Source organism: Myiozetetes cayanensis, unplaced genomic scaffold (assembly GCF_022539395.1).
Source record: "Myiozetetes cayanensis isolate MyiCay16 unplaced genomic scaffold, myiCay2020 scf1, whole genome shotgun sequence".
NCBI lineage: Eukaryota > Metazoa > Chordata > Aves > Passeriformes > Tyrannidae > Myiozetetes > Myiozetetes cayanensis.
In genome coordinates, this window is record NW_026086604.1 from 60,532,997 (window position 1) to 60,556,353 (window position 23,357).

A 23,357-nucleotide genomic window follows, 5' to 3' on the forward strand; every position below is an offset into this window, starting at 1 on the left:
AGATTTGTAGGTAGGTATACCAATGTAGGCATTGGTAAATTCCACATCAGTGATTAATGCTAAATTAAAAAAAAATAAAGATATATATATTTCTGGTACCTACTCTTTTTCTTTTTCAGGCTCGACACTACATTGCAGAATCTCTTGGAGGGAAATATGCAGAAGGATTTATTCTTGAAATGGAAGCAATGTGGACAGAAAGTGACTGTCGAACACCTTTGACATGCCTTTTATCTGTGGGATCTGACCCAACAGAAAGTATAGAACGTCTTGCAAAATCAAAGGTATCCTCCAAAATGAGTTGTCTGCAAGCTGATAAAGACAATTTTAACTGTCCTTTGCACTAGAAATGATATTTCCACATTTTATAGAAGTTGAAATAATGATATTTGTATTCATACTAGTGTTATATGAAAGTTAATTTTTGACCAGTAGCCAAAATGTGATTACTAGAAAAATGGAAATGTTGCAGTCTTGCTTTTTGCAGCTGTTTGATTCCAGTGAATCCACCATCTTTATCCAGCAGATTATCCATTACTTAGGAAAAGTACTGAACTGTGAAAACAAAACAATATTTGTGGTTTACATTGTGCTGCATTCACTGTAGGAGCTGAGAGCAAGAACAGTCACAGGAAGATACAGAAAAAAAAATCATAAATATGGTGACAAGAGAAATTAATTTGAAGACCCTACCATTCAATCTGTTTACTTGATGGAGATAGTTAACATTTCTTACAGCACAGCATCACTTAAAGGCACTCTCTGCTTTGTTTTATGGTTCACAATGTAGATGCATGTAAAATTTTCCCAAGAAGAAGTTATTTACAGTAGATTTATATAAATTTTCCTCCTTGTTAGAATACATTTTCATTTAATGGTGCAGGATTTTGGTATACACTAAGACATACTTGCAGAAGTGGGGAACGCCCATAAATCTCTTAAGCTTATTAATTAGAATTTGTAGATGCTTGTTCTCTCTGAAAATCAGGACTCTTATTTGTCTCTCTGTGTTGAAGACAGCTTAAATTATGTTCTCTCATTTAAGTGTTTAGATTTAGGAATCTTTAGTCTGAAGTTGTTCATCTCATCCCCCAAAACTGTGCAGGCAGACAGCCACAAATACACAAATATAAGGAGGGAGAAAAACAGCAGTTGGGTGAGCAGAATTTTTAGGCTTATTGGAAGCAATGCATTTTAAAAATGCATTACAAAAAATTCTATTTTCAAAACCATTTTGACTTTGTAGAACATTTGAAATTAACTACAAGAATATTTATAGACTAGAAATGGGCAAATTTTTTTTAGCTGTTTTTCAATTTCAAGTAAACACATTAGATGACCATGGGGAGATTCTTGTTCTCATGGCGTACGGTATGAATACAAATGGAGTGTCACCTTTGTGATGATGTTTTCATTCACCTATTCAACATATGCATCCTGTGAAATGGACTCCTAGATGGGTATTCTAGTAGGAGTTCTGTAATCAATAAAGAGAAAGACTGACTCATTTGAAAGCAATTCAGAGCATGCAACTGGAACTTAACTCTGACTTGCATCAAGAAGTTGAGTATTTCTATCCCATTGGCCCTGTGAGGGAACAGGGGACACCAATCTCCTAACAGAGTTACTTGAAGTTAGCCAGTCACTTGCAGCCACTCTTGCTGTTCTGTCAAAGCTTAAGCAAGACCTTAGCCTGTCTGGGGAAGTGCTGGTAGGTAGAAGGTGCTCTGTGATTGTGACTGTTAAAATACAGAAGTTTTTGCTATCAGTCCAAAAGTACATTGCAGTGGACAGTCTCAATATGTTTTCATGGTTTAAGGAAATGTGTATAGAATAAATAGAATGAGAGGTTGCAAAAGAGCTGAAGGGGTTGCCTTTAGCAAAGCACATAACAAAGCACAACTATAATGTCAACTGTGAATGTAAAGTCAACCACAATGTTTACTTCAAGACTTGAGGCAAGAACGCTAAAGATCTAACCCCACAGCATATAGAAACCTTTCAAGTTTACAAAAGCCATCCAAATTCTGCAAATCAAACTACAGACACAGATTTTTTTTTTTTTAAATAAAATGTATGTTAAGATTGTGCAACCTGAGGAGCACTTCAGTAGTTCTCTAGCTTTTGAAAAATATATCTAGAAATAATTTACAGTTTGCAGAAACATTTGTAAGAGGGCTTTGGGTTTACTTTGCTAGTTTGTCAACAAAGTGTACTTAGTGTCTGTCTTTCTTTGGGCTTTCTCTGCTTTTTTCCAGATTGTTAGATTTGTTACATCTTTAACAAAGGTTAGCTGCACCAAGGATCTGCTCTTGATATTTATGCTATTCTATACCTCCAAAGTATCCTATTCACTGGGGGGCTGATGTTGTTTGGTTTTTTGATTCTTAATGATAAAAAACTTCCAAAATACACGCTGGGCCTACTTTTCAAGGACTTCCCTTTTACAGCCATGATTTGTAGTCTTAAAATTGATTTTCAGTACTAATGGTACCTCTAAGTGTAATATTAGCAATATAAATCAATTCTCTGCAGTTGAAAATGTTCAAATTTGTGTCCAGAATTTATTTTTCACTCTGAAATTTAGTTGTTCAGATGGCCTTCTCCCCCAAAAATGGAAACAGCATCTGTGACTACTGAGCTACATAACCTTTTTTATAAACTAAACAAGCTCTATCATAAAACTGGTTGCATTCCTGCACCCTTTACTTTCACCTGAAGATGGAGGGAAAATTTAACTTTCTGTAATAAAATGAAGTTTATTATGCCTAGCACTTTGACTCCATTAAAACGAGGGGGTTTTTTTGTTAATGTAGAAAGTTTCTTATTTTCAGGAATGATACACAGAACCTTCAACAGAGCTGTCAGGGCCACTGTAGTGACTAAAATGCTTGTATTTTCATCTGGATAGTGGTGTATTAAGATGACACAGATATATTGGTATGACTCACTATTGAAAGAAACATTCTGTATGCTGACATTTCGATAGAGTTCTTTCAGAAGGATTAAAATGAGGACAATCCATAGTGAAAAATACTTTTTTCCTTCTCTTGATGTTTCTATAACCTTTAATGATTGTACATTTGGGAGGTAACCTTGCTGAGAAGAGCAAATTATGAGTAGATGCTTTGTTAGGAAATAATGTATCAGCTGAATATTTATGCACTCTTATACAGGAATAGTCACAGTCTTTGACTTACAGAAGTGCTAACTGTACTCATCTTAGAAAAGATAAAGTTTTTTGCTCCTCTATCATGAAGTCAACTTCACAGGCTGTTTAGCTTTGCTTCTTTTAGCTACAATTTCAAGTTTTACTGACCTGACAATAGGATTTAACTGCTTTCTTATCTTTGGCATTCTCTTCTCATTTAATCTTGCCAGGATGTGAAGAATCAAATACAGCAGCTGTATTTATGCTGTTTTGTAAAATCAGATCAGGGCCCATTCTCTGACCTTAAGACCAAATGACCCAACACAGCTTGTGACATATGCTTAATCTTCTCCTCCAAAAGTAGGGTAGCCTCATCCACACTGTTTAGGAGGGGATGTCTTCCTTCTCTTTTGTTTCACAGTAAGAGAGTTTCAGTAGCAGTAAAGCTCAAGATTAACCTCTGTCGCTCTCAGCCAGCTGAAGACAGACCCAGATTGCTAAATCTTTATGCATCTCATCACTCACAGCATGAGGGATACTCAGCTGTAGGTCTTGAACATGAAACTGTCCACAAAACAAAGCCTTCTCATCAATTCTTTTGCCCTCAACATGTATACAGAATAATATGCTCACCTGGGTTTCATAATTCTGGCTGTCCCTGGTCAGGCAGCCACCCTAAGCCAGGGGGTTGCTTACTTAACAAGAACAAGAGTAGTACAAACAATAAGCAAGAGAGGATCTGCCTGCATGTTACTGGCAGACTTGTGTGGTTCTGATCACCACCTTGTCTTTTTCAGTTCCCCTTGTGATAACTTGTATCATCTTCTGGTTTTCTAAACAATTGGCTTTATTCTCCCATAGCTTCTGGAGAAAAGACTTCATAAAATTCCAGAATTCTTGTGTTTGCATGTGTAAGCTTTGTCTTTTCCGAATCTAGATGTGCTCTAAATCTGCTAGAGCCAATAGAGCCAACTGGAATCCTCTGAATAAGACTCCACAGCTTCCATTTAACAATATGGAATGTTTCCTGAGAAATTGTTATATGTGAACCAATCTTTCCTGTCCTATCTGCTTCATTGACAATTCTCTTTTAGATGAAAAAAATATGTTCAGTCAGTAAGAAGATACCAGAATTGCTGGGTTTATTCTGTGCATTAATTATTATCTGAATCCTTGGCATCTGCCCTGCTCAAGATAGTCCACATCATGGTAAAAAGAATGGTCAGGTAGCTATTTTGCTGTGTTTATGTCTTGCTGTATTTGGAAAAGTGGGGAAAAGGAAGGAAAAATGTTTCCGTTGTCTTATCCCATTGACTTTGTTAGATCAGCAAAAAAAATCCAGTAGATGAAGTTTTCTTCCAACAGGTAGAAGATAAAAGGAACTTGAAGTGTTTTACTTTTTTTTTTTTCTTTTTTTTTTTAAACTCTGGTTTAATAGAATCAGTCCCCATTGATAATAATGGTTTTCTTTGTGGCACAATGTTAGTACATGGACCTACAGAAGCAATACATCATGTGTATAATCATTCTAAGGAACTACATATAAAAGAAACTTTCTTTTTTCATTCCAGAACATTCCATGTCGTGCCATTTCAATGGGTCAGGGCCAGGAAGTCCATGCAAGACACCTATTAAATCAGTGCATGCAAGATGGAGGATGGCTCCTTCTACAAAACTGCCACCTTGGCTTGGAATTTCTTGGGGAATTAATGGACACCATCACAACAACAGAATCTATGAGTGAAGATTTCAGAACCTGGATCACTGCAGAGGCTCACCCAGAGTTTCCTATTAATCTTTTACAGTCCTCTATAAAATTTACCAATGAACCTCCTCAAGGTAGGAAACCATGCCTTTTTGGAGTTTGGGGGCTTGTTTTTCATCCCCCACCCACTAAGGTATCACTAATACTTTGTGCAGTGTTTCAGCTAAGTACAGCACTGTGTAAATCAGTCTTGCAATGTGTAAAGCAAGGCTCTTCTGGGAAGAAAATGGATATTTCTTGGTTTTGTAGCAGAAATTGATAATTATTTGGTTACTTGTTTAGAATCTGTGGAGAATTCCAGGACAGTGGTCCTTTCTTAAGTTTAGTACACCCCATCAGTCTTTTCTTTCTGCCCAATTGACCCCACCCAAGGATGCAGAGTGGGATCAATCCTGTGCTCTACTGAGTGAGGAAAAGGGAGGACTCTGAACACCTAACCTCGCACAAAGCTGCTGTATACATTAGTTGCTGTTGCTTCTTGTTATGTCATCTGTCTGGAGACTGCTGACTGGAGACTGATCCCTGCATCTTTTATTTTGTCCTTTAAGTATTTGTGAGCTGCTACTGAACCATCCCTTAGCCTCTGTCAAGACAGTTAATAACAACTCATAATGGATCTGAATACTGAGGTTTACTTAAGAACTGATGAGATTAGGACTTTTATGCTGTTTACACACTCACTCTATCATGCTCCCAACCTTCTGTAATGCATTTATCTTGACTTCTCTTCCCATTGGAGACATTGCTGGTGGTCCAGGAAGGTTGAGCAGAAAGTAATGTTGGTTTCACTGTGCAGCTACTTGCAGCTACCAGTCTTGGACATTACTGGCCTGCTGACATTTGCCTCCATGCACCTCCCTACGTCCAGGATCTTTCCCCACTTCAAGGATGTTTCCTCAAACTAGGATGCTTTCTGGGCCTCTAAGCCAGTTTTCCTAACCTAAGCAGTTTATATGCAAAAGCACAGTGTATGATATGCATCCTTTTTGGCAGTTTGGACTCATGCTTCTATATTAATTGGAGTGCAAAAAAGGCATGGATGGAATCAGTCTAGTGAGAGGCCACAAGGATGCTGAAGGGATTGGAAAATGTGTCATATGAGAAAAGGCCAAGATGATTGTTTAGCTTCGAAGAGAGGAGGGGTATCTTATCAATGCATATAAATATGTGATAGAAATGAGTAAAGAAAACAGCAAGACTCTTCTTAGTGGTGTTAAGTGACAGAAAGAGAGGTGGTTGACACAAATTAAATTCCACTTCAGCATCAGAAAAAACTTAACTCACTGTGAGAGTGGTTAAATACTGGAACAGCTTGTTCAGTGCGTTTGTAGACTCCACCCTCAAAACCCGTGTGGATGTGGTGCTGAGCCACCAGCTGCAGTTGATCCTGCTTCAAGAAGAGCTGTTGTGCAACGTGACATCCAGGGGTCCCTTCCAAGTGTCAACTGTTTGGTGTTATTTTGCGTAATATGAAAACAACCAACTTTTCTACATAGTCTCTAACCTGTTGCCCTTCTACCATTTACATGCAGGCATTCTTCATATGTTTATGGAAGCAATTTATAATCCTGCTTTATATGCTTCCCTATGTATTATAGGGGAGGGTTACTTTGTGTTTTGGACTGTAGCAAAAAGGAATCCTCAAGCCTGACGCCAACTTTATTTTTTAACTCCCTCATTGTTAACAAACTATGTAATGCATTAACTTACCCTTTATTTATATACATGTGTTGCCACTGATTTCAGTTGATGATGTCAGTAGGAAATGAGAATTTTTATCCAAGGTCATATTTAAAGCTTCAGACCTTTAAACCTCTTATTTCAGCATTTATCTTCCTTTGAACATTAGTAAGATGTCTACAAAATATTTGATCTTGTGAAAGACATCCTGTTTCAGCATATATACTCCATTCTCAAGTTAGTCGATCTGTTGTTAAAAATTTCTAACTTCTTTCTCTCCTCCCCTGTTTATGTTGAGTGCTCAGCATCTTTTTATTGCACTGCAGCCCCCTCCTTATCATTCTAATGGTAACAACCGAGAGCTCCAAGAGGCTATTTTAGAAATCAGGTTATAACCAATTTACAACTTGAATTTAGTGACAGAAATATGCCTGGTGTAGCAGTTGAAGTCAGGACAAAATACAAACAGTTTTTGTTTTCTAGTACTGTCCTGCCACATTGGTAGCACAATGTGATAAGGCACTTTTGTTTGATTTTGGAACTCTCTTATGATACCCTTATAATATTTGGAAAAGCTATGTATTTGAATATTGTTTTGCAGGATCTTTGTGAAGAAGAAAGAAGCAAAAGGACCTTTATTGTGTCATAGGAAGTATGATGACTTGGACAATCTGTTCGCTGCACTTGAAACCATTTAGTCCATTTTGACTTGTGTTAAGCTGGTTAGGTGGAAGATATCATAAGAGGGACCTGATGTCAGTAACTCATACTTGGGTTGTTTGCCAAAGGCAGATGATGCTTGAGTAGCGCTGCCTGAAAGCATCTGGGAGCAGTCAGGCTTATGTATTCCATGGAAGCATAGACTGTATCAGTACCAACTGCCTAGAGCTGTGCCTGGGATATGAGATGACAGTGCTCAAAGAAACCTCCCCAAGTATTAGTATTTCCACTATGAATTTAGGCTCTCATTTCATCATCTTGGTGCTTGTAGGCCAGTTGGAGAACCTGCATACAGAATTTTGAGATTTAATAGGAATCAAATCTAAATAAAATTATCTTAAGTATAACTCATTTTATAAGTAAATATCAAAACAAACTCTTGGATATTCAGTGCTATATTTCCTATGATATTAGATGTTCTGATTGCCACGTAGTTGCTGAATGGTTATGTTTATATTTCAGCTGTTATTTGTAACATTTAGGATACTATCACTTAATTTTAATTTCTTCCAGACTCCTGAACTGAATTTCGTGTTTTATCTAACTAAAACAAAATGTTTTTGAAGTTTGCCTGCTATGATCAGCTAAACAGATAATTGATTTTAAGAGAGTACTTCCAGGCTTAAGTAAGATGATACTGTAAATCGGAATAAAGAATTATGCTTAACAGATGTTGGACTTATGGATTCCTTACATTTTTTTGCTCATGTATTCCATTTTCATATTTATTTTCTAGGTGTAAAAGCTGGCCTAAAACGAACATACTCGGCTGTTACTCAGGATCTGCTAGAAGTGAGCAAAATGCCACAGTGGAAACCTTTGCTATATGCTGTAGCATTTCTTCACTCAACTGTTCAGGTTTAAAAATATATTTCTTTTCTTCTGTCATAAAGTTATATTTATTACTGAACCCTGTTATTAAATGAAAAACATTTTTAAAGGGAAGTCCCCTATGGGTAAATTAACACAAGTAAAATAAGAAAACAACACATCTCTATTACTGCAACTGTTTTAGAACTTAAAATTCTGCTCGTGTTGGTCTTGTACCTCTACTAGAGATGGTATTCCAGAGGGAAAAAAGGGCAATCAACCAGTGATCAATTAGAGTATTCTTCTGTTAAACTCTTGGGGCATGGCTGTGTGATGTCTTTCAACTGTTTTTTAACTAATATTTTAAATCATAAAAGTACACCAAAGAAACTTACAGGTTGTTTTGGAAAACTGTAATCCTAAACTGCTGCATTCACTATGAAAAGTTCTAAGAGGGTTAGTATAAGTCCTTTCTACTCTGAAACCTCTAGGAGGAGATGTAAGTGAAAGAAGACTTTGGGTCTTGACTTTCAGAAATTCTGTTAAAGGAAATGCTTTATAGGTTAACCACAACTTTTCATCATTCTATTGATATATTTTGCAGTATCCTTAGTTTACATATGGAGCCTAGCTAATTTAGGTCTGTGGCATCCATGCCATACATGCTATACACTGTGGTCCAATGGAAGCCTGTTGTATGCTTTTCCTTGGCCCATCACTTCTTTCTCAGTGAAAATTAAAAAATTGTAATTATCAGATATTGCCCTAAGACCTACATACTGCCAGCTGAATCTGTAAATGATTCACTAAGAGGCAGTTTTTCCAACTATGCATCTGCACCATGCAGAGGCAGCAGTGATGTGAATATATCTAGTCCATAGGAGGACCACAGACAACGATCATGGCTGATGAGTTTGGACACCCTATCTTCAAAGAGTAGCTTAATTTTTGAAATTCAGAAGCTATAGAGTCACACATTTGCTGAACCTAAAAAAGAGGATTTTTTCTTTGTGAAAATGTTAATATTCCTATTATTTATTTGTATGAGGAGGTATTTAGCTACTAGATAATTAATCAAGAGTTTGGCCTTGTGTGTGTTAAAAGTATATATTTTTTTTAAGTTGATGAAATAGAGGTCCAGATGGACTACTGCATTCTTAGCATATTTCATATATTCTTCTGCGTTTAAGTTTTCTTCAGAATTACTATCAATCAGTCTTTCATCTTTAACTGTATTTTACAGGAAAGGCGAAAGTTTGGTCCGTTGGGCTGGAATATTCCTTATGAATTTAATCAGGCAGACTTCACAGCCAGTGTGCAATTCATTCAGAATCATCTGAGTGATGTGGATATTAAGCACGGAGTGAACTGGAGCTGTGTTCGTTACATGCTGGGAGAAGTACAGTATGGTGGCCGTGTCACCGATGACTTCGACAAAGCACTGCTGAACACCTATGCAAGAGTCTGGTTTGGAGAGCATATGTTTAGTGAAAACTTTTGTTTCTACAAAGATTACGTTATTCCAAAAGGGAAAATAGTTGAAGATTATCTCCAGTACATAGAGCAATTGCCAGTGATTGATACGCCAGAGGTAAAATATTTTAATATATTAAAAGGGGCTTTTGTCAAACAAATAACTTAATCAGGTATATTTTTCAGAACCATGTGTGTATAGGTCAAGATGAGCGGACGGATTGGTACAGTGGGTATTCAGTGTAGACCTGCTGACCAGGAAGAGGTAGATGAGGCCTTCTTCAAACAATTGGAAGAAGTCCCATATTCATAGGCCCTGGTCCCATCATGGAGGATACAACCCTAATTATCTGCTGGAAGGGTTCAGGCACTGTAGGACATTTTTTGTATGCATTCCTGACAACTTCCTGGCACAGATAACTGGATTTTACAAAAACAATGAAAAGATGAGAAGGGAAAATGGGACCATTGCTGAGTGGGGCAGGAGAACTTCGGAGAAATATGGAAAAGGTTGAATACCTTCTTGGCCTTGGTCTTTACCAGCAAAACTGGCCTCCAGGAATCCCAGACCCCTAGATGAAAAGTCCAGAACAAGGAACTTAACCCCTGGTGGTAGAGGACTAGGTTGGGGAGCACTGGAACAAAACGAACATCAGTAAGTTGATGGTGCCTGATGGGTAGCCCCCATCAGTGCTGAGGCGTCTGGGTGATGTCATGTTCAGGTTTTTCCCGAACACTTTTATGTGGTCATGGTGATTGAAAGAGGTTCCTGAAGATTGAAAGATAGCAAATGTTTCTCTAATCTTCAAGAAGCAAGGAAGAAAGAACTGGGGAACTGCAGGCTGGTCAGCCTCACCTCAGTCCCTGGGAAAGTGCTGGAGAAAATCCTCTTGCAAAGCATTTCCAAACATACGAAGGACAAGCTCATGACTGACAGTAACCAGCATGGATTTGTGAAGGAGAAATTATGCTTAAACAACCTGTCAGCCTCCTACAAAGAAATGACCAGCTTGGTTGGTTAGGGGAATGCCATGGATGTTTTTTGACTCAGCTTTAGTAAGACCTCTGGCCTTACCTCCCATAACAACTTATCTCCCAGACAAGATGACAATGTGTGGGTTAGATAAGTGTCATATGACACACATATCTGCCATATGAGGAAAGGCTGAGAGACCAGGAACTCCTTAGCTTGGAGAAGAGGATGCTCAGGTGGGATCTTATCAATGTGTATAAATACCTGTTGGAATGGTGTAAAGATGGAGCCAGAATCTTTTTGATAATACCCAGTAAAAGGACAAGAGGTAATGGGCACAAGTGAAGGAACAGGAAATGCCATCTGAGAACAAGAGCCCACTTTTTTGGAGTGAAGGTGGTCAATCACTGGGAGAATTTGCCCAGAGAGGTTGTGTAGTCTCAATGAAATCCCAACTGGTCACTGTCTGGACAGCCTGCTCTAGCTGACCCTGCTTCAGCAGGTGGTTTGGATTAGATGACCCTCGGAGGTCCCTTCCAAACCAAACTATTTTATGGTTTCACAGTTCCATATAGGATTGAGCAGGCATACAGTCTGAGAAATAATGAAAGTAAAAAATCCCCATGGTCTCATTTTGCAAGTTATAATTGGGAGATTATTCCATTTTAACAACAGAAGGGTGGGGATGCTGCCATAAATTGATGGGATAGGCTGCAGGATAGCTCCTGGTTGCAATCACTTTTACATGACCCACAGTGGTAGCAGTGATTGGAGGATGGACTACTTTCTGCTCCCTCTAGTACAGGCACACATGATGAAGTTAGTCAAAATTGAAACAGAAGTGAATGCTCTGGATTTCTGTCTCATTTCTATTAAGCTGATAAATGCCATTAGAAGTAAGTTCTATTAAAATTAAATAGGCTGAACTGAACAGAAAAAACTGGTTTTCAGTTGCTGATAATATCCTGGCTGAGAGGGTGAGAAGTTTCCAAGGTCATAAACTAAGCATGAAAAATTCTGAATCTCTGAAGGTAGTGCAAGCAGAATGTAAAGGTATTTGTGCATGCAATGATGCACCTTTTCCAAGTGAGGGTAAAAGCAGACATGATAATGCACAGTGGCATCCATTTGAGCCCACCTCATGAAGTGGTTCCTATCACTGTATGAACCTTGGCTCTATCAGATTTCAGATGCTGCTTTCGTGAGTATGCTTTTCTAAGCACTTGGGGACCTATCTCACAATGCTGCAATGTATTTTTAAAGTGTTTTGATGCCTGTAAAAAATCTACATGCGTGGTTTGAGGTAGGGGAATTTTACCTTTGGCTTTTGTGTAAATAGGAGCAAGTCTGGGAATGCAAACATCTTTTTGTCCTTTACATTTTCACTCCCTAGGAATCAAGCTATGACTTTCTTATGTCATTCCAAAATCTGTCAAAATTGCTCATGAAAACTTTTAACCTTTTAATCTCGCAGTCTTCTTCATTTCAGAAAGGATATTGTGCTAGTCAAAACAGTGTATCTTTGTTTCCTCCCCTTTCCAGTTTTGGTTAAGAAATAAAGACTGAAGTGGTCTGCTTGCTGTGTCCTTGCTCTTCTGATGAAATTTCATTCTCTGAGCAGAATGAACACTGACTTCTGAAGAGGGCTGTGGAACTCAGTGTATTGGGTTTATGTGGCAAGATTTCAGCAGTAGGGGGCTACAGGGATGGCTTCTGTGAGAAGCTGCCAGAAGCTTCCCCCATGTCTGACAGAGACAATGCCAGCCAGCTCCAAGAGGGACCCACTGCTGGCCAAGGCTGAGCCCATCAGCAACGGTGGTAGTGCCTCTGGGATAATGTATTCAAGGATAAAACCCCGCACAGGAACCTTTAGCCAGAGAGAGGAGTGAGAATATGTGCCAGAAACAGCTCTGCAGTCACCAAGATCATTGAAGAAGGAGAGGCAGGAGGTGTTCCAGGTGTGGGAGCAGAGATTCTCCTGCAGTCCGTGGTACAGACCATGGCGAGGCACTTCCCCCTGCAGCCTGTGGATGTCCATGATGAAGCAGAAACCCATCTGTAACCTATTAAGCACCCCATGCTGGAGCAGCTGAAACAGATTGTGACCCCATGGGAAGTCTGTGATGGAGCAGGCTCCTGGCAGGACCCTGGAGAGAGAAATCCACACTGGAGCAGATTTGCCTGCAGGACTTGGGACCCCAAAGGTGACCCAGGCTGGAGCACTCTGCTCCTGAAGGACTGAGCCCCCTGGAAGGACCCACACTGGAGCAGTTCATGAAAAACTGCAGCCCATGGGAAGGGTTAACATTGGAGAAGTTCATGGAGGACTGTCTTATATGGGAGGCACTCCACACTGGAGCCAGGGAAGAGGGTGAGGAGTCCTCCCCCTGAGGAGGAAGGAGTCCATGACAACATGTGATGAACTCACCACGACCCTTGTTTCCCATTCCCCACCTCCCTATGCCACTGTGAGAGGGAGGTGATGGAGGATTTGGGAATGAAGTTGAGCCCGGGAAGAAAGGAAGGGTGGGGGAAAGGCGTTTTTGTGATTTGGTTTTATTTCTTATAATTCTACTTTGATTTGATTGTTAATAAATTCAGTTAATTTCCCCAAGTCGAGTCTGTTTTGCCTATGACTGTTACTGGTGCTTGATCTCTCCTGGTCCCTATCTCAGACTATGAACCTTGTGTTATATTATCTCTGCCCTGTCCAGTTGAGGAGGGGATAATAGAGTGGCTTTGGTGGGCACCTGGCATCCAGCCAGGGTGAACCCAACTCAGCAGTTCCTTTGAAAATTACTTTGATTTCAGAGAAGTGGAGAGATTTAGCAATAGCTTTTGAGTATATATAAGACTAAAAAGCCATGAAAGACAGAATCCAACATCCTCTTTTTAATAAAAATTTCCAGAGATTTTGAATCAAAAAGAATGAGAGATTTGGCACCTTGATTAATATACAGGACATGCAGAGCACTGATCCACCCACTGGTTTCTTTGTTCTTATTTCTTCATACATCACTTGTGTAAAATCACAGAACCATAGTTGTCTCCCATGACAGCCCTGTCTTTGTTAATATTACACCAATATTTGTTAGTCCTTGGACTAACACTCCAATTTACATTCACAATAGCACATATTCTTCATGTTTCTGATGTGGATTATAACATTGCCACAAAATCTGCTACAGCAAAAGCAAACAAGCCTTTACTGTGTAAGAGCAAAAGCAGAAAAGAGTGTATCTTCAAATGTGTATTTCCTTCCATATAGAATATGAGTGTAATAAAGTGCATTGGTATTTTCACTTTTTACAGCTCTAAATATTCAGTATAAGTAAACCACTGTGTGTAATACATTAAATCCTATCTTGAATCTAATTTCGTGCTAGTTATAGTCACACCTTCTCTCACATGTGATATTAGGTCTATACTGTGTTCTTTGTGCTGTTATAAGATCCCCAACTGGTGTAAATCAGTGCAGCTTTGCTGGCTTTGGCACTGGTGCAACCACTTATATCCCTAGTCTCTGACTTTCTAGATTTGCAAGTATAACAATAATAAATGGCACTTTTTATTCTGTCCTCAGAGAATGTACATACAGGTTTCTGGAAGTGTCTTCTTGTAATATACCATTTCTAATGTAAAATATGAAAACATGAAAAACGAGAAACAGAAGATTGCTTGGTTTTCACACTGAGTTTGAGGACAAGCCTTCCTCATTGTAGGATCAGTAGTTCGAAGTTTCTAAGAGATAGTTAATAGCTATAATTAAATGTGGGCTTGTGAAATAAGTCACAGTACATACAATTCCTCCTGGAGAAGAGCTGCAGTTGTCAATCTGACAATTACAGACTTACTGATGTTTCAGTGGAAGATTCTGAGAAAGCTATTATCATTCAGACAAAGGGCAGCTCTGCAGTAATTCTGTGCTAGCTGTATCTTAAATAAAATAATTCAATTTCAGAAGAAGAAATAAGGAGGGGGAAACTTCAACCAAAATAGCTAAACCATAAAATATCCTAAATATATCACCATCTTTAGGTACTTTGAATATGGACAGTATTCTATTCACCCTGCTACATGCTTATAAGCCCCAGAGACTAAATTAAATGAAACATGTTAGAAATGTTAACTGGTCTGATTATTAGAGGAATCTACTTGAACTGGTATAAGAGCAGTAGACTGGTAGAGACAAAGAACTAGCGGTAAGGGGTCAGTCTCCACATATGGCATGTTTCCAAGAAGCTCTAGTCTGAACCAGTGGAAAGGAATTTGCAGTACTGCTAGTACTCCACAGCATGATTGATATGAAGATAATCAAAAGATTAGTTAACCCCCCCCTCCACTGATATGAACTAAAATGCTAATGTATATGCAGCCTATGTTAATGTTTCGTGTACTTTGGTCCTCGTCCAGTTAAGTGGATGCACTTCCACTGACTTGCTCATATATTGTTTTATGGAGCTGAGAATTTTCTTCCTTTTTTATCCATTTGCATGCATTCTTTCATGTATATACTTTTAGAAGAAAAAACCACTTTTTTTTCCCCTATTTTTTTCCCCTTTTACTTTAAGGTATTTGGACTTCACCCTAATGCTGATATAACTTACCAGACCAATCTGGCTAATGAGACATTAAGTACAATAGTGAGCATCCAGCCCAAGGGCAGCAGTAGTGGAGGAGGGGAAACCCGAGAAGCAGTGGTGCAGCGTCTTGCTGATGAGATGCTAGAGAAGTTACCTCCAGATTATAACCCTCATGAGGTATGTGCTACTTTATAATATAGATGTTTTATGTATGCATGTATGTATGTTTATGCTTTATGAGTTTTACTGTGCTTCTTAAATTTAACTGATGTGTTTTAAAAAGCTCTTGAAATTATGCATAGTGTTTTGTAAGACTGTCTTGGTTTTTTGTCTAAAATGTTACTACACCAGAAACATATATTTCCAGTGCCATAGTCCACTTAGTCATCTTAACTCAGAAGAGCCATTAAAGAGTTTAGAAAGTTCTTGCCTTCTTTAGTAGCTTACAGAAGGACCTCAGTGCCTCTTTCTGAGGACTGGTGATCCTATGGTGGTGACAGCATTCAATTTACCTGCTCCTATTATGATACCACCATGATAAAGAATAGATTTTATCACTGACCTTTCATGCAATATATTTTTTTGGAGTTTGAGCCATAAGAGAGATGTTTGTCCATCTTTTCTTGCATTTTTAATTAATACTCTCATTAAGTGGAAAAAGTCCAGCATAAAGAATTCCTTCAGTTTGTAAGTAGGATCTGCTGTCTTATGAAGTGTTTCATGAACAGGAGATGTTGAAACCCTCTCATTTCCATGATTTCATTCTTTACAATTTTGTTTTGCACTGATAGTGCTTTCCCCCTCCCCCCCTGCTTGCAGTTCAAGCTTGTAGAGTGCTCAGTATGCTTTATTTTCTCCTCTGGCCTACTTAGAATGTCCACTTAGGTAACAACTAATAATCCTGATGCCCTGGCAATATTTCCTGTCTTCTGTTCTACTATTCATCTCAGATTTAATATGTCTTGTATAAATAACCACTTATGTACTGACATAATTCAACTCAGAACTTCTCTTTTCATTCCTCTGTGGCAAGCTACTTACAGTCTGCAACTTTTTTTTGGTGAGGTTTCCTCACATCTATCGCCATATTGTTATTTTTCCATCTATACCTGTTTATGATGTCTTCCTTTTTGTTACCTGCTTATTGAATGATTCTCAGTGATAGTATATAAATATTTTATTTGTAGAATTTGATTAAGAATGGAGTCCGTTTTCTAGTTTTCCTATTATTATTTAATAGTAGATATTAGAAATAGCAAATGAAATGAAATATAGTAAGTGTAGTAATTATTAATTCTTAATTACTAAATTAATAAATGTAATAATTTCCACCCTGGATCTACACCTATGATTTACACCTTAGATTATTCTCAGTCTTCTTCCCTGATCCTTCCTATCAGAGTAAATATTTTAATGGAGCTAGATTCTTCTAGTTTCATTCGGCTCCGTAAATATTTTTTTTTTCTATTTCCAGTAGCAGTAAAATACCAACTGCCTGGGTAGCACATATGCTTTTGCCATATGTAATATGTGTATTGAGCTAAATTTTTCAATATATTTGCTAAATCTTCCAAAGGAGTATTTCTTTAATCCATTGTTGAACTGACAACTCTTTTCCTCCTGAAGAATTTGTAATACTTAGAAAACATCAATAATACTCACTGTGCTTTATATTGTAACCAGAGGGTAGTCTTAACCTCAGGTCTTACCCCAGGGAAACATGGGCAGTGCCTTTTAGTCATGTAAAATACGTACTTGTTTAATCCAAATTTCATTTCAAAGTAGTTTAAACAAATACTTTTTTTCTCTGGCATTTCTTCCATTTAATCTTTGTCTCATTCACTCTCATTCCTTCTTGGTTATTCACTTGGTTATGCTCAAAAACCACACATAGAATAGACCTCCCCTTTTCAGTCACTTTATCAAGTGTCTTAGCCTTGGAGACAACCAGTTACGGAGCCAGGGGCTGTAGTTAAGGGCAAAGAGTCTGAAAGGGTTATTTGGGGCATTCCACTTCACTCTTAACTTGTCTCTATTTTATTGCTATATTTGGGTATAATACATACTTTTCCATGTGATTGTATTAAAAAAAATCACCACCAATTGTGTTCTTTTGCTCTCATCATCAAGTAGTATGACAAGCTATTATCTTTTCCCATGATCTGCCAATCATACATGCAGTTTTATTTTCTTATAAGCAATCATCATTATAATGATGCTCACAATTAGAATTTCTTTGCTTCTCTTACATCTTCTACGAGCTTCAATTGCCTTCTTTTGCCTTCAATTTGCTTGACAGCTGTTCTGTTACGACTCAGCAAAGGAGATTTGAGTTTTTACAGAGGATATCCTGCTGGATCTGCTTTTTCCTTTTATATTTCCTGTAAATGTATTCTGAGCTCAGGATATAAGTTTGTTTCATTCTCTTATCAGTATGTGTAGATACCACCTCTTCCTGGTGATACCTAGTTTTCTTAGGCTCTGTGCATCTTGATCTGTGAATTACCCTTCACTTTGATTAATAATACCACTCTATTTACGCACTTTTTCTTCAGTCCAGATTAGTGATGGATGAAACGGTACTTTTCCACAGAAACATCCCCAAATTACACTCTGTTTCTGTAATATGATAGTCATTCCTTTACTCTATCTACAGAACATCCTCTGCTCGTTTTCGAGAAGTTTATTATTGGTAGTAATGTGTTCCTCTGTATATCTCTTTGGCTGTCTTAGCTGCACTACAACTTCAGATTTTACTTCTGCAGTGTTATGAGATTTGATATTGTTTCTTCCAGTTCCTGATCCTTCAATAGTTCTTTCTTCAGTTTGCCTAATGAATTTATCCTTTCTCTCATTCCCTAGATCTTAGAACTTGATTTAGTCTTTACAAATGCTTTCTTTGTTGAAGGGGAGTTTCTCTTTTCTGCCATTACTGCCCAGTTCCACATCTTTGCTGTTGATGATGTGGCCACTTCTACACAATAAGCAAAAAAATCCATATCAAATGTGTTTCTTATCTGACCTGTCATTACATTAATCTGGAACCTCTTAGAAAGGGTGGAGAGGGCTGAAGTGAGCTGTAAATAAAGCTAAATTTTTAAATGAAAGCTTGCATAAACTAAAAGAAAACAAAACCCCACACATCTAGAATGCCAAAAGGAAAAAAATAATATTATGGTCCCTAACATATAACCAAGAATTTCATTAGTCAGAACAGAAAATAAGGGAGAATTTAGATATTCTCTGAGGGAAGAAACAACAGAATTTAGCAGAAGCTACAATATGGCAAACAAAATTATGCTTGCAAATGAAAGGAGTTAAATGGATTGTGTAATTACTTCCTGTGATGTCTAAAAAAAAAGGGAATGAGATGAATTCTGTTGTTTGTCAATTTAAGTCAAAATTTGGTCATTCAGGACATTATTACATACTAGATCAGTTTAACAATTCTGAAACAAATAAAACTAATATCCTAAATTGTAAGAGACTGAGGGAATGTGGCAGAAAAAGACTTTCTATGCATGCCTCATTGAATAAGAGCAGTAAAAAGAGAAACATTCATTAATCCTAGCAGCGCAGCTTGGGTTTGCTTTCAGAAGAATATTGTGCTCCAGTAATGCCATGACGTGTTAGTCTTTGAAAATCCAGGTATAGAGATTCTATCAGTAGAGAAAAGGAACAAAAAATCTAGGAAACTAATGAAGCTGATTAAAAGCAAATTCTCTTTGGGGAAAGTGGCAGGTGCCTTTGCCACCTTTGATCTGTTCTTGTGGCTCCCTTTAGAAGGTATGGAGTGAATTTGCTCAGAGCTAAAACCCCAACAGACCAGGTTAGGGACAGATGGTACTGAAACCAATTATTTGCTGACATTCAGAGCTCCGGATTGTATTTTCTCTTGATACATTGTAGATCCAGAGAAAATTCAGGCTGTCACAGAGAGGCCTTCATTTCTCAGTTATTAGCCTTTGGCAATGACTTCAGTATCAACAACTTTCAAAACAGGGCAATAGTTTTACCCCATGATGTATGCTTCCTCTTTTGTTGTGCTCTTGTAATGGTGCTCACCAGTCAAGTAACTTACCCAAAAGACTATAAACAAAATGAGTCACCTTTGCATGCTTTCTCAGACTGCAGTTTGACACAGGTGATGGAAAAGCAAAATAAACCTTCCTCCTGACCTAAAACTGTCCTCATTTTTCTTTAAGAATTCTGCTTTCATGGCCCCTTTTGCTCCTGGGTCTCGCCTCACAGGTAACAGAGAGATTAGTGGTAAAATGATTAGGTCTAGTCAGCCCATGTGAGTGAAGACAGATGCAAGAATAAATGTCAGCCTGTCACACAGAGAAGTTTACAATGAAAATGATTCTTGCAGCTTGAAAAACAGCTTTCTAAGGAGTAGCGAATAGCAAGGGGCTTTTTCCTTAAATATTTTTTGTAGTATTGATTTTGCCGCAATGCCCTCAATGGCTACAACATTAGCAAATATTGCATGGAAAGAGGAGTTCATCTGAGGACCCCAGGCCTTCATTAGATGTGTAATTAAGGAATTTGCTTTGGTCTAACCCTAGCCTGGGCCTGTAGGCTGAATGCCCATTAGTTGTTGGAGTCCCTCAGATTCCCTGAAGCACACCTTTTGGGTTACTTTAATTTGAAGCTAAACCACTTTTTGTGTGTGGAGTCCAGTTTGCAGTGCAGGTTTTTCCTACAAAAAAAAAAAAAAAAAAAAAAATTCAAGGTCTGAACAGAAACACTGACATACATGCTTCTGTAATGTGTCTCTGGTTTATTTATCTACTCAAGTAGGTATGGTGGTCATCCAGTTCTAGAGCTTCAGCTGTTTTCTGCATATTTCACTGTCCACTTCCTTGTGTACATCAGGGAAGTGGTCCTTGGCACCACTTGAAAAGAGCTTTGGCTTGTCCATCTACAGGATGATGGACTTCCCATTTCTGCTGACGAAGAATATAGAAAGTAACTAAGTCTAATTGAAAATAATAGCATTTACTGAAAGTGATAGGCAGTCAGTACTACAGTAACTTGATCAATAGTCATGGCACAAGTTCAGCAACTGCTTTTCTGCTGAATGTCCTATAAGTATGTGGTGACCTGAGGGCAGCTAAGAAATATGCATAGAGGAATCTGACACAGTAGAGATACGCACTGAAAATCATGTAGACAAAGCTATTAAGGTTATGATTTTAGTAGTTCCTTTCTTAAATCACGTTGTTTTATGTTAGATGACAGATGTATGCATAATAAAAAGGAGATATTGTAAGTGAGCTTTATGGAATTATTGTATTAATCTCAGAAAGGCTATTTTGGTTAATGAGTTTTGTCTTTTGAGGGTTTTTTTTCTGTGAGTCGGTATCCATCTCTTTATGTCATAATAAATAGAACACTGGAAGTAAGTAATCTGATTTCTTGAGAAGAATTCTAAAACAAAAGTAGTTAATCGTACTTCAATTTGTATATAAAATGAATCTTAGAAGTAAGATTCCAAGAAATGCATTATGTTACACCTAGTAAACCTCACTGCAGATCAGGATTGATTTGTATACAAAAAAGGAGAAAGCATGTGATCGATTTTTTTGGGTTTGATGTCTGGTTATGTTTAATGCCGCAGACTGAATGCTCTGAACCTGTCTAGGACGGGTTAGCAAATTTCTGCATTATAGGTATTTTTGTAGGTACATGAAAGTTATACCAGAAGAATGTTTAAACTCTTAGAATTCACTAGTTAAATTGTACAGTTATCAGTAATATCTTAGAATATTTATTTCATCTCCGCTTTGTAGATCCATAAATATCAATATTTTAGAAAATAACCCCTATAACAACATCTTCCATAGAATATTTTCCTCAAATGGGAGAAATTCTTCCTCTAAATGACCCCCAAAGGATCACATGCTTTGTAGACTAGGAAAAAAGTGTGTTTCTTATTTAATGGGTAAAATGCAAGAACTACATTATGTATAATTCCTATCTTATTAGTGGCATGCACTAGACCACTAAGTATTCTGAGGAAAAGAAATCAAATGTTTCTACTTTTTGGCAAGAGGTAGAACTACCAGTTCCTGTGAATTTTTCAGAAAGCAGTTTTCCCTGGATTTTGTATGGAAAAAAAATCAGAATACTTCATTGTGTGGATTATCCAAAAAGTTTGTCATCTTAGCTCTAGTCTTGTGGTAGCTGATTTTAGTATTTTTTTTCTCTTTCACAGCAAGAACGCATTAACTCACTCTGTAAAATGTACTTGTCACACTGCAAAGCATTAGCATAATTGGCTGGCACCTATTTCTTGGACATTCTGTCTGACAAACTCATGGGTCCTTGTGATTAAAATATGATGAATAACCTTGCTGATAGCTGTCTCCCAAGGAGAATAGCATAGAAAGTTGAGAAAGAGTATTTTATTGAGCTTGGAGTTGAAACTTAAGAATTGGAAATTGTCAAAGCATTTAACGTATTTACACCAGTGATTATAACTACTCAACTGCTATATGATATTTTATTTGTCTTGCAGAAATTTGCTATTCACTGTAATAATAAAATATTTAGTAATGTTTATTGTGTGCATATAATGTATAGTTTACATTATACATTATACAATGTATAATAATGTATGCAATGAGAGACATGAGAATATCTGGAAAAATACAAAGAATATCCAGTGGACTTCTGGCCTTGATGAAATAGCACACATTAACCAAATCTTCTTGCTTCCACTTGGTTGTAGTAGAATTCTGATGGCATTCTGTTCTTTGAAAGATCAGACTTTCTTACTTCATTTTTTGTTACTAAGCTCAGAAGAGGGTCTTAAATTTTTATTTAGGCAAACTAATCCCACAGGTCAGCTCTTTTCTGATAAATTAATGGCCATATATATATACATATATATATGGATCTGGGATCTTATTTTACTATTTGAAATCTTGCCTTGGTTTCAAGAGTCCCCTTGCAGAATTTCACCTGCAGAGGGAATGAGTGACAGTGGCAAAGATCAGAGTTCACACTGCTTCAATATGTAAGATGATGCATGTGGCTGAGTGGTAGCAAATACACAGAGAAGACAATTGGCTTTCTGAAAGCTAAGTATAATAGGGAAAACCACTTGAAAGTATTAAAAAAATCAAGAATTCTGGTACTACATGAGGTATAGGCACCATGATTTTTGCAGGTGCGATTAAACCCTCTCTCATGCACTGTTGTATACAGTGATCTTTGACAAACATGGAATATACAATGTCTGTTTGAAATACATTCTATATGCACCATATGCTAAAGCAAGTCAGGGAATGCTATTGCTAGTGTTGCTATGACATGTCCTTAACTAACATAGACAACTGATTCCATGTTGAAATTCTTCTCTGTTTAATATGAGTGAAACTGTTATCCTCAAACACTAAGAAGGCCAAAGGCTTCTACTTGCAAAATGCTTCACATAATGGTGTAACAGATTTATGTGGCATCTGTATTATTTCTGGCAATCTTGTCTCTCTAGTTAATGTACCCATGAGCATCTTGCCTTATGAACAAGTCACATGCCACTGGAAGTAGCAGCTTTTACATATCCTTGTGGTTGTTAAGTGGAACTCCATTTGTTGCATTATTTCAGCTCAGCAGGGCAAGAAGAGGTGAGAAAGTTCACTTGCACAGTTTGGAAATATGAAGAAGTCACCATCAAATATACTTTTGTATAGCCTGTGGGGTTTGTTATTTTAAGATCTAAGACCCTGCAGCCTAACAAGGACAGAACAAACTGCTGTGTCCCTTCAAAAAGAGGGAACTTTCTCTCCTTAGAATGATGGAGGAGCTCATTTTGGTAAGCTAATGAGTCACAGTGTGCTAAATCTTACAGTTGGCACAGGACTTGAATGGCCATCTGTTACTAAAAAGTTTCTTTTCTGAAAATATTTTTGCTTTCAAAAATTATTGCATGGGAAACAGAAGAGTAGATTTTATAGTCATTGCACTATTCTTATTTAGGTGAAAGCCCAACTTCAGAAGATGGGAGCTGTTCAACCCATAAACATATTCCTCCGTCAAGAAATTGACCGCATGCAACATGTTATATCAAGAGTTCGAACTACACTGACTGATCTCAAACTGGCTATTGATGGTAAGTTACAACATTAAAAATCATCATTAATACTTATTACAAACAGTTGTTAATACTATATAACTAAAAGAATATTTCCCCTC

General features: G+C 37.6%; 1 protein-coding gene across 1 annotated transcript in view; it reads left to right on the top strand.

The window, feature by feature from the left end:
- Window positions 1-23,357, top strand: part of LOC126642910 (dynein axonemal heavy chain 5-like) — a 154,754-nt gene that overhangs the window by 116,932 nt on the left and 14,465 nt on the right. Inside the window, 6 exon segments of the mRNA XM_050320941.1 lie at window positions 120-284; window positions 4,723-4,990; window positions 8,053-8,174; window positions 9,370-9,717; window positions 15,144-15,332; window positions 23,142-23,274. Coding sequence (XP_050176898.1) covers window positions 120-284; window positions 4,723-4,990; window positions 8,053-8,174; window positions 9,370-9,717; window positions 15,144-15,332; window positions 23,142-23,274 — 1,225 coding nt within the window.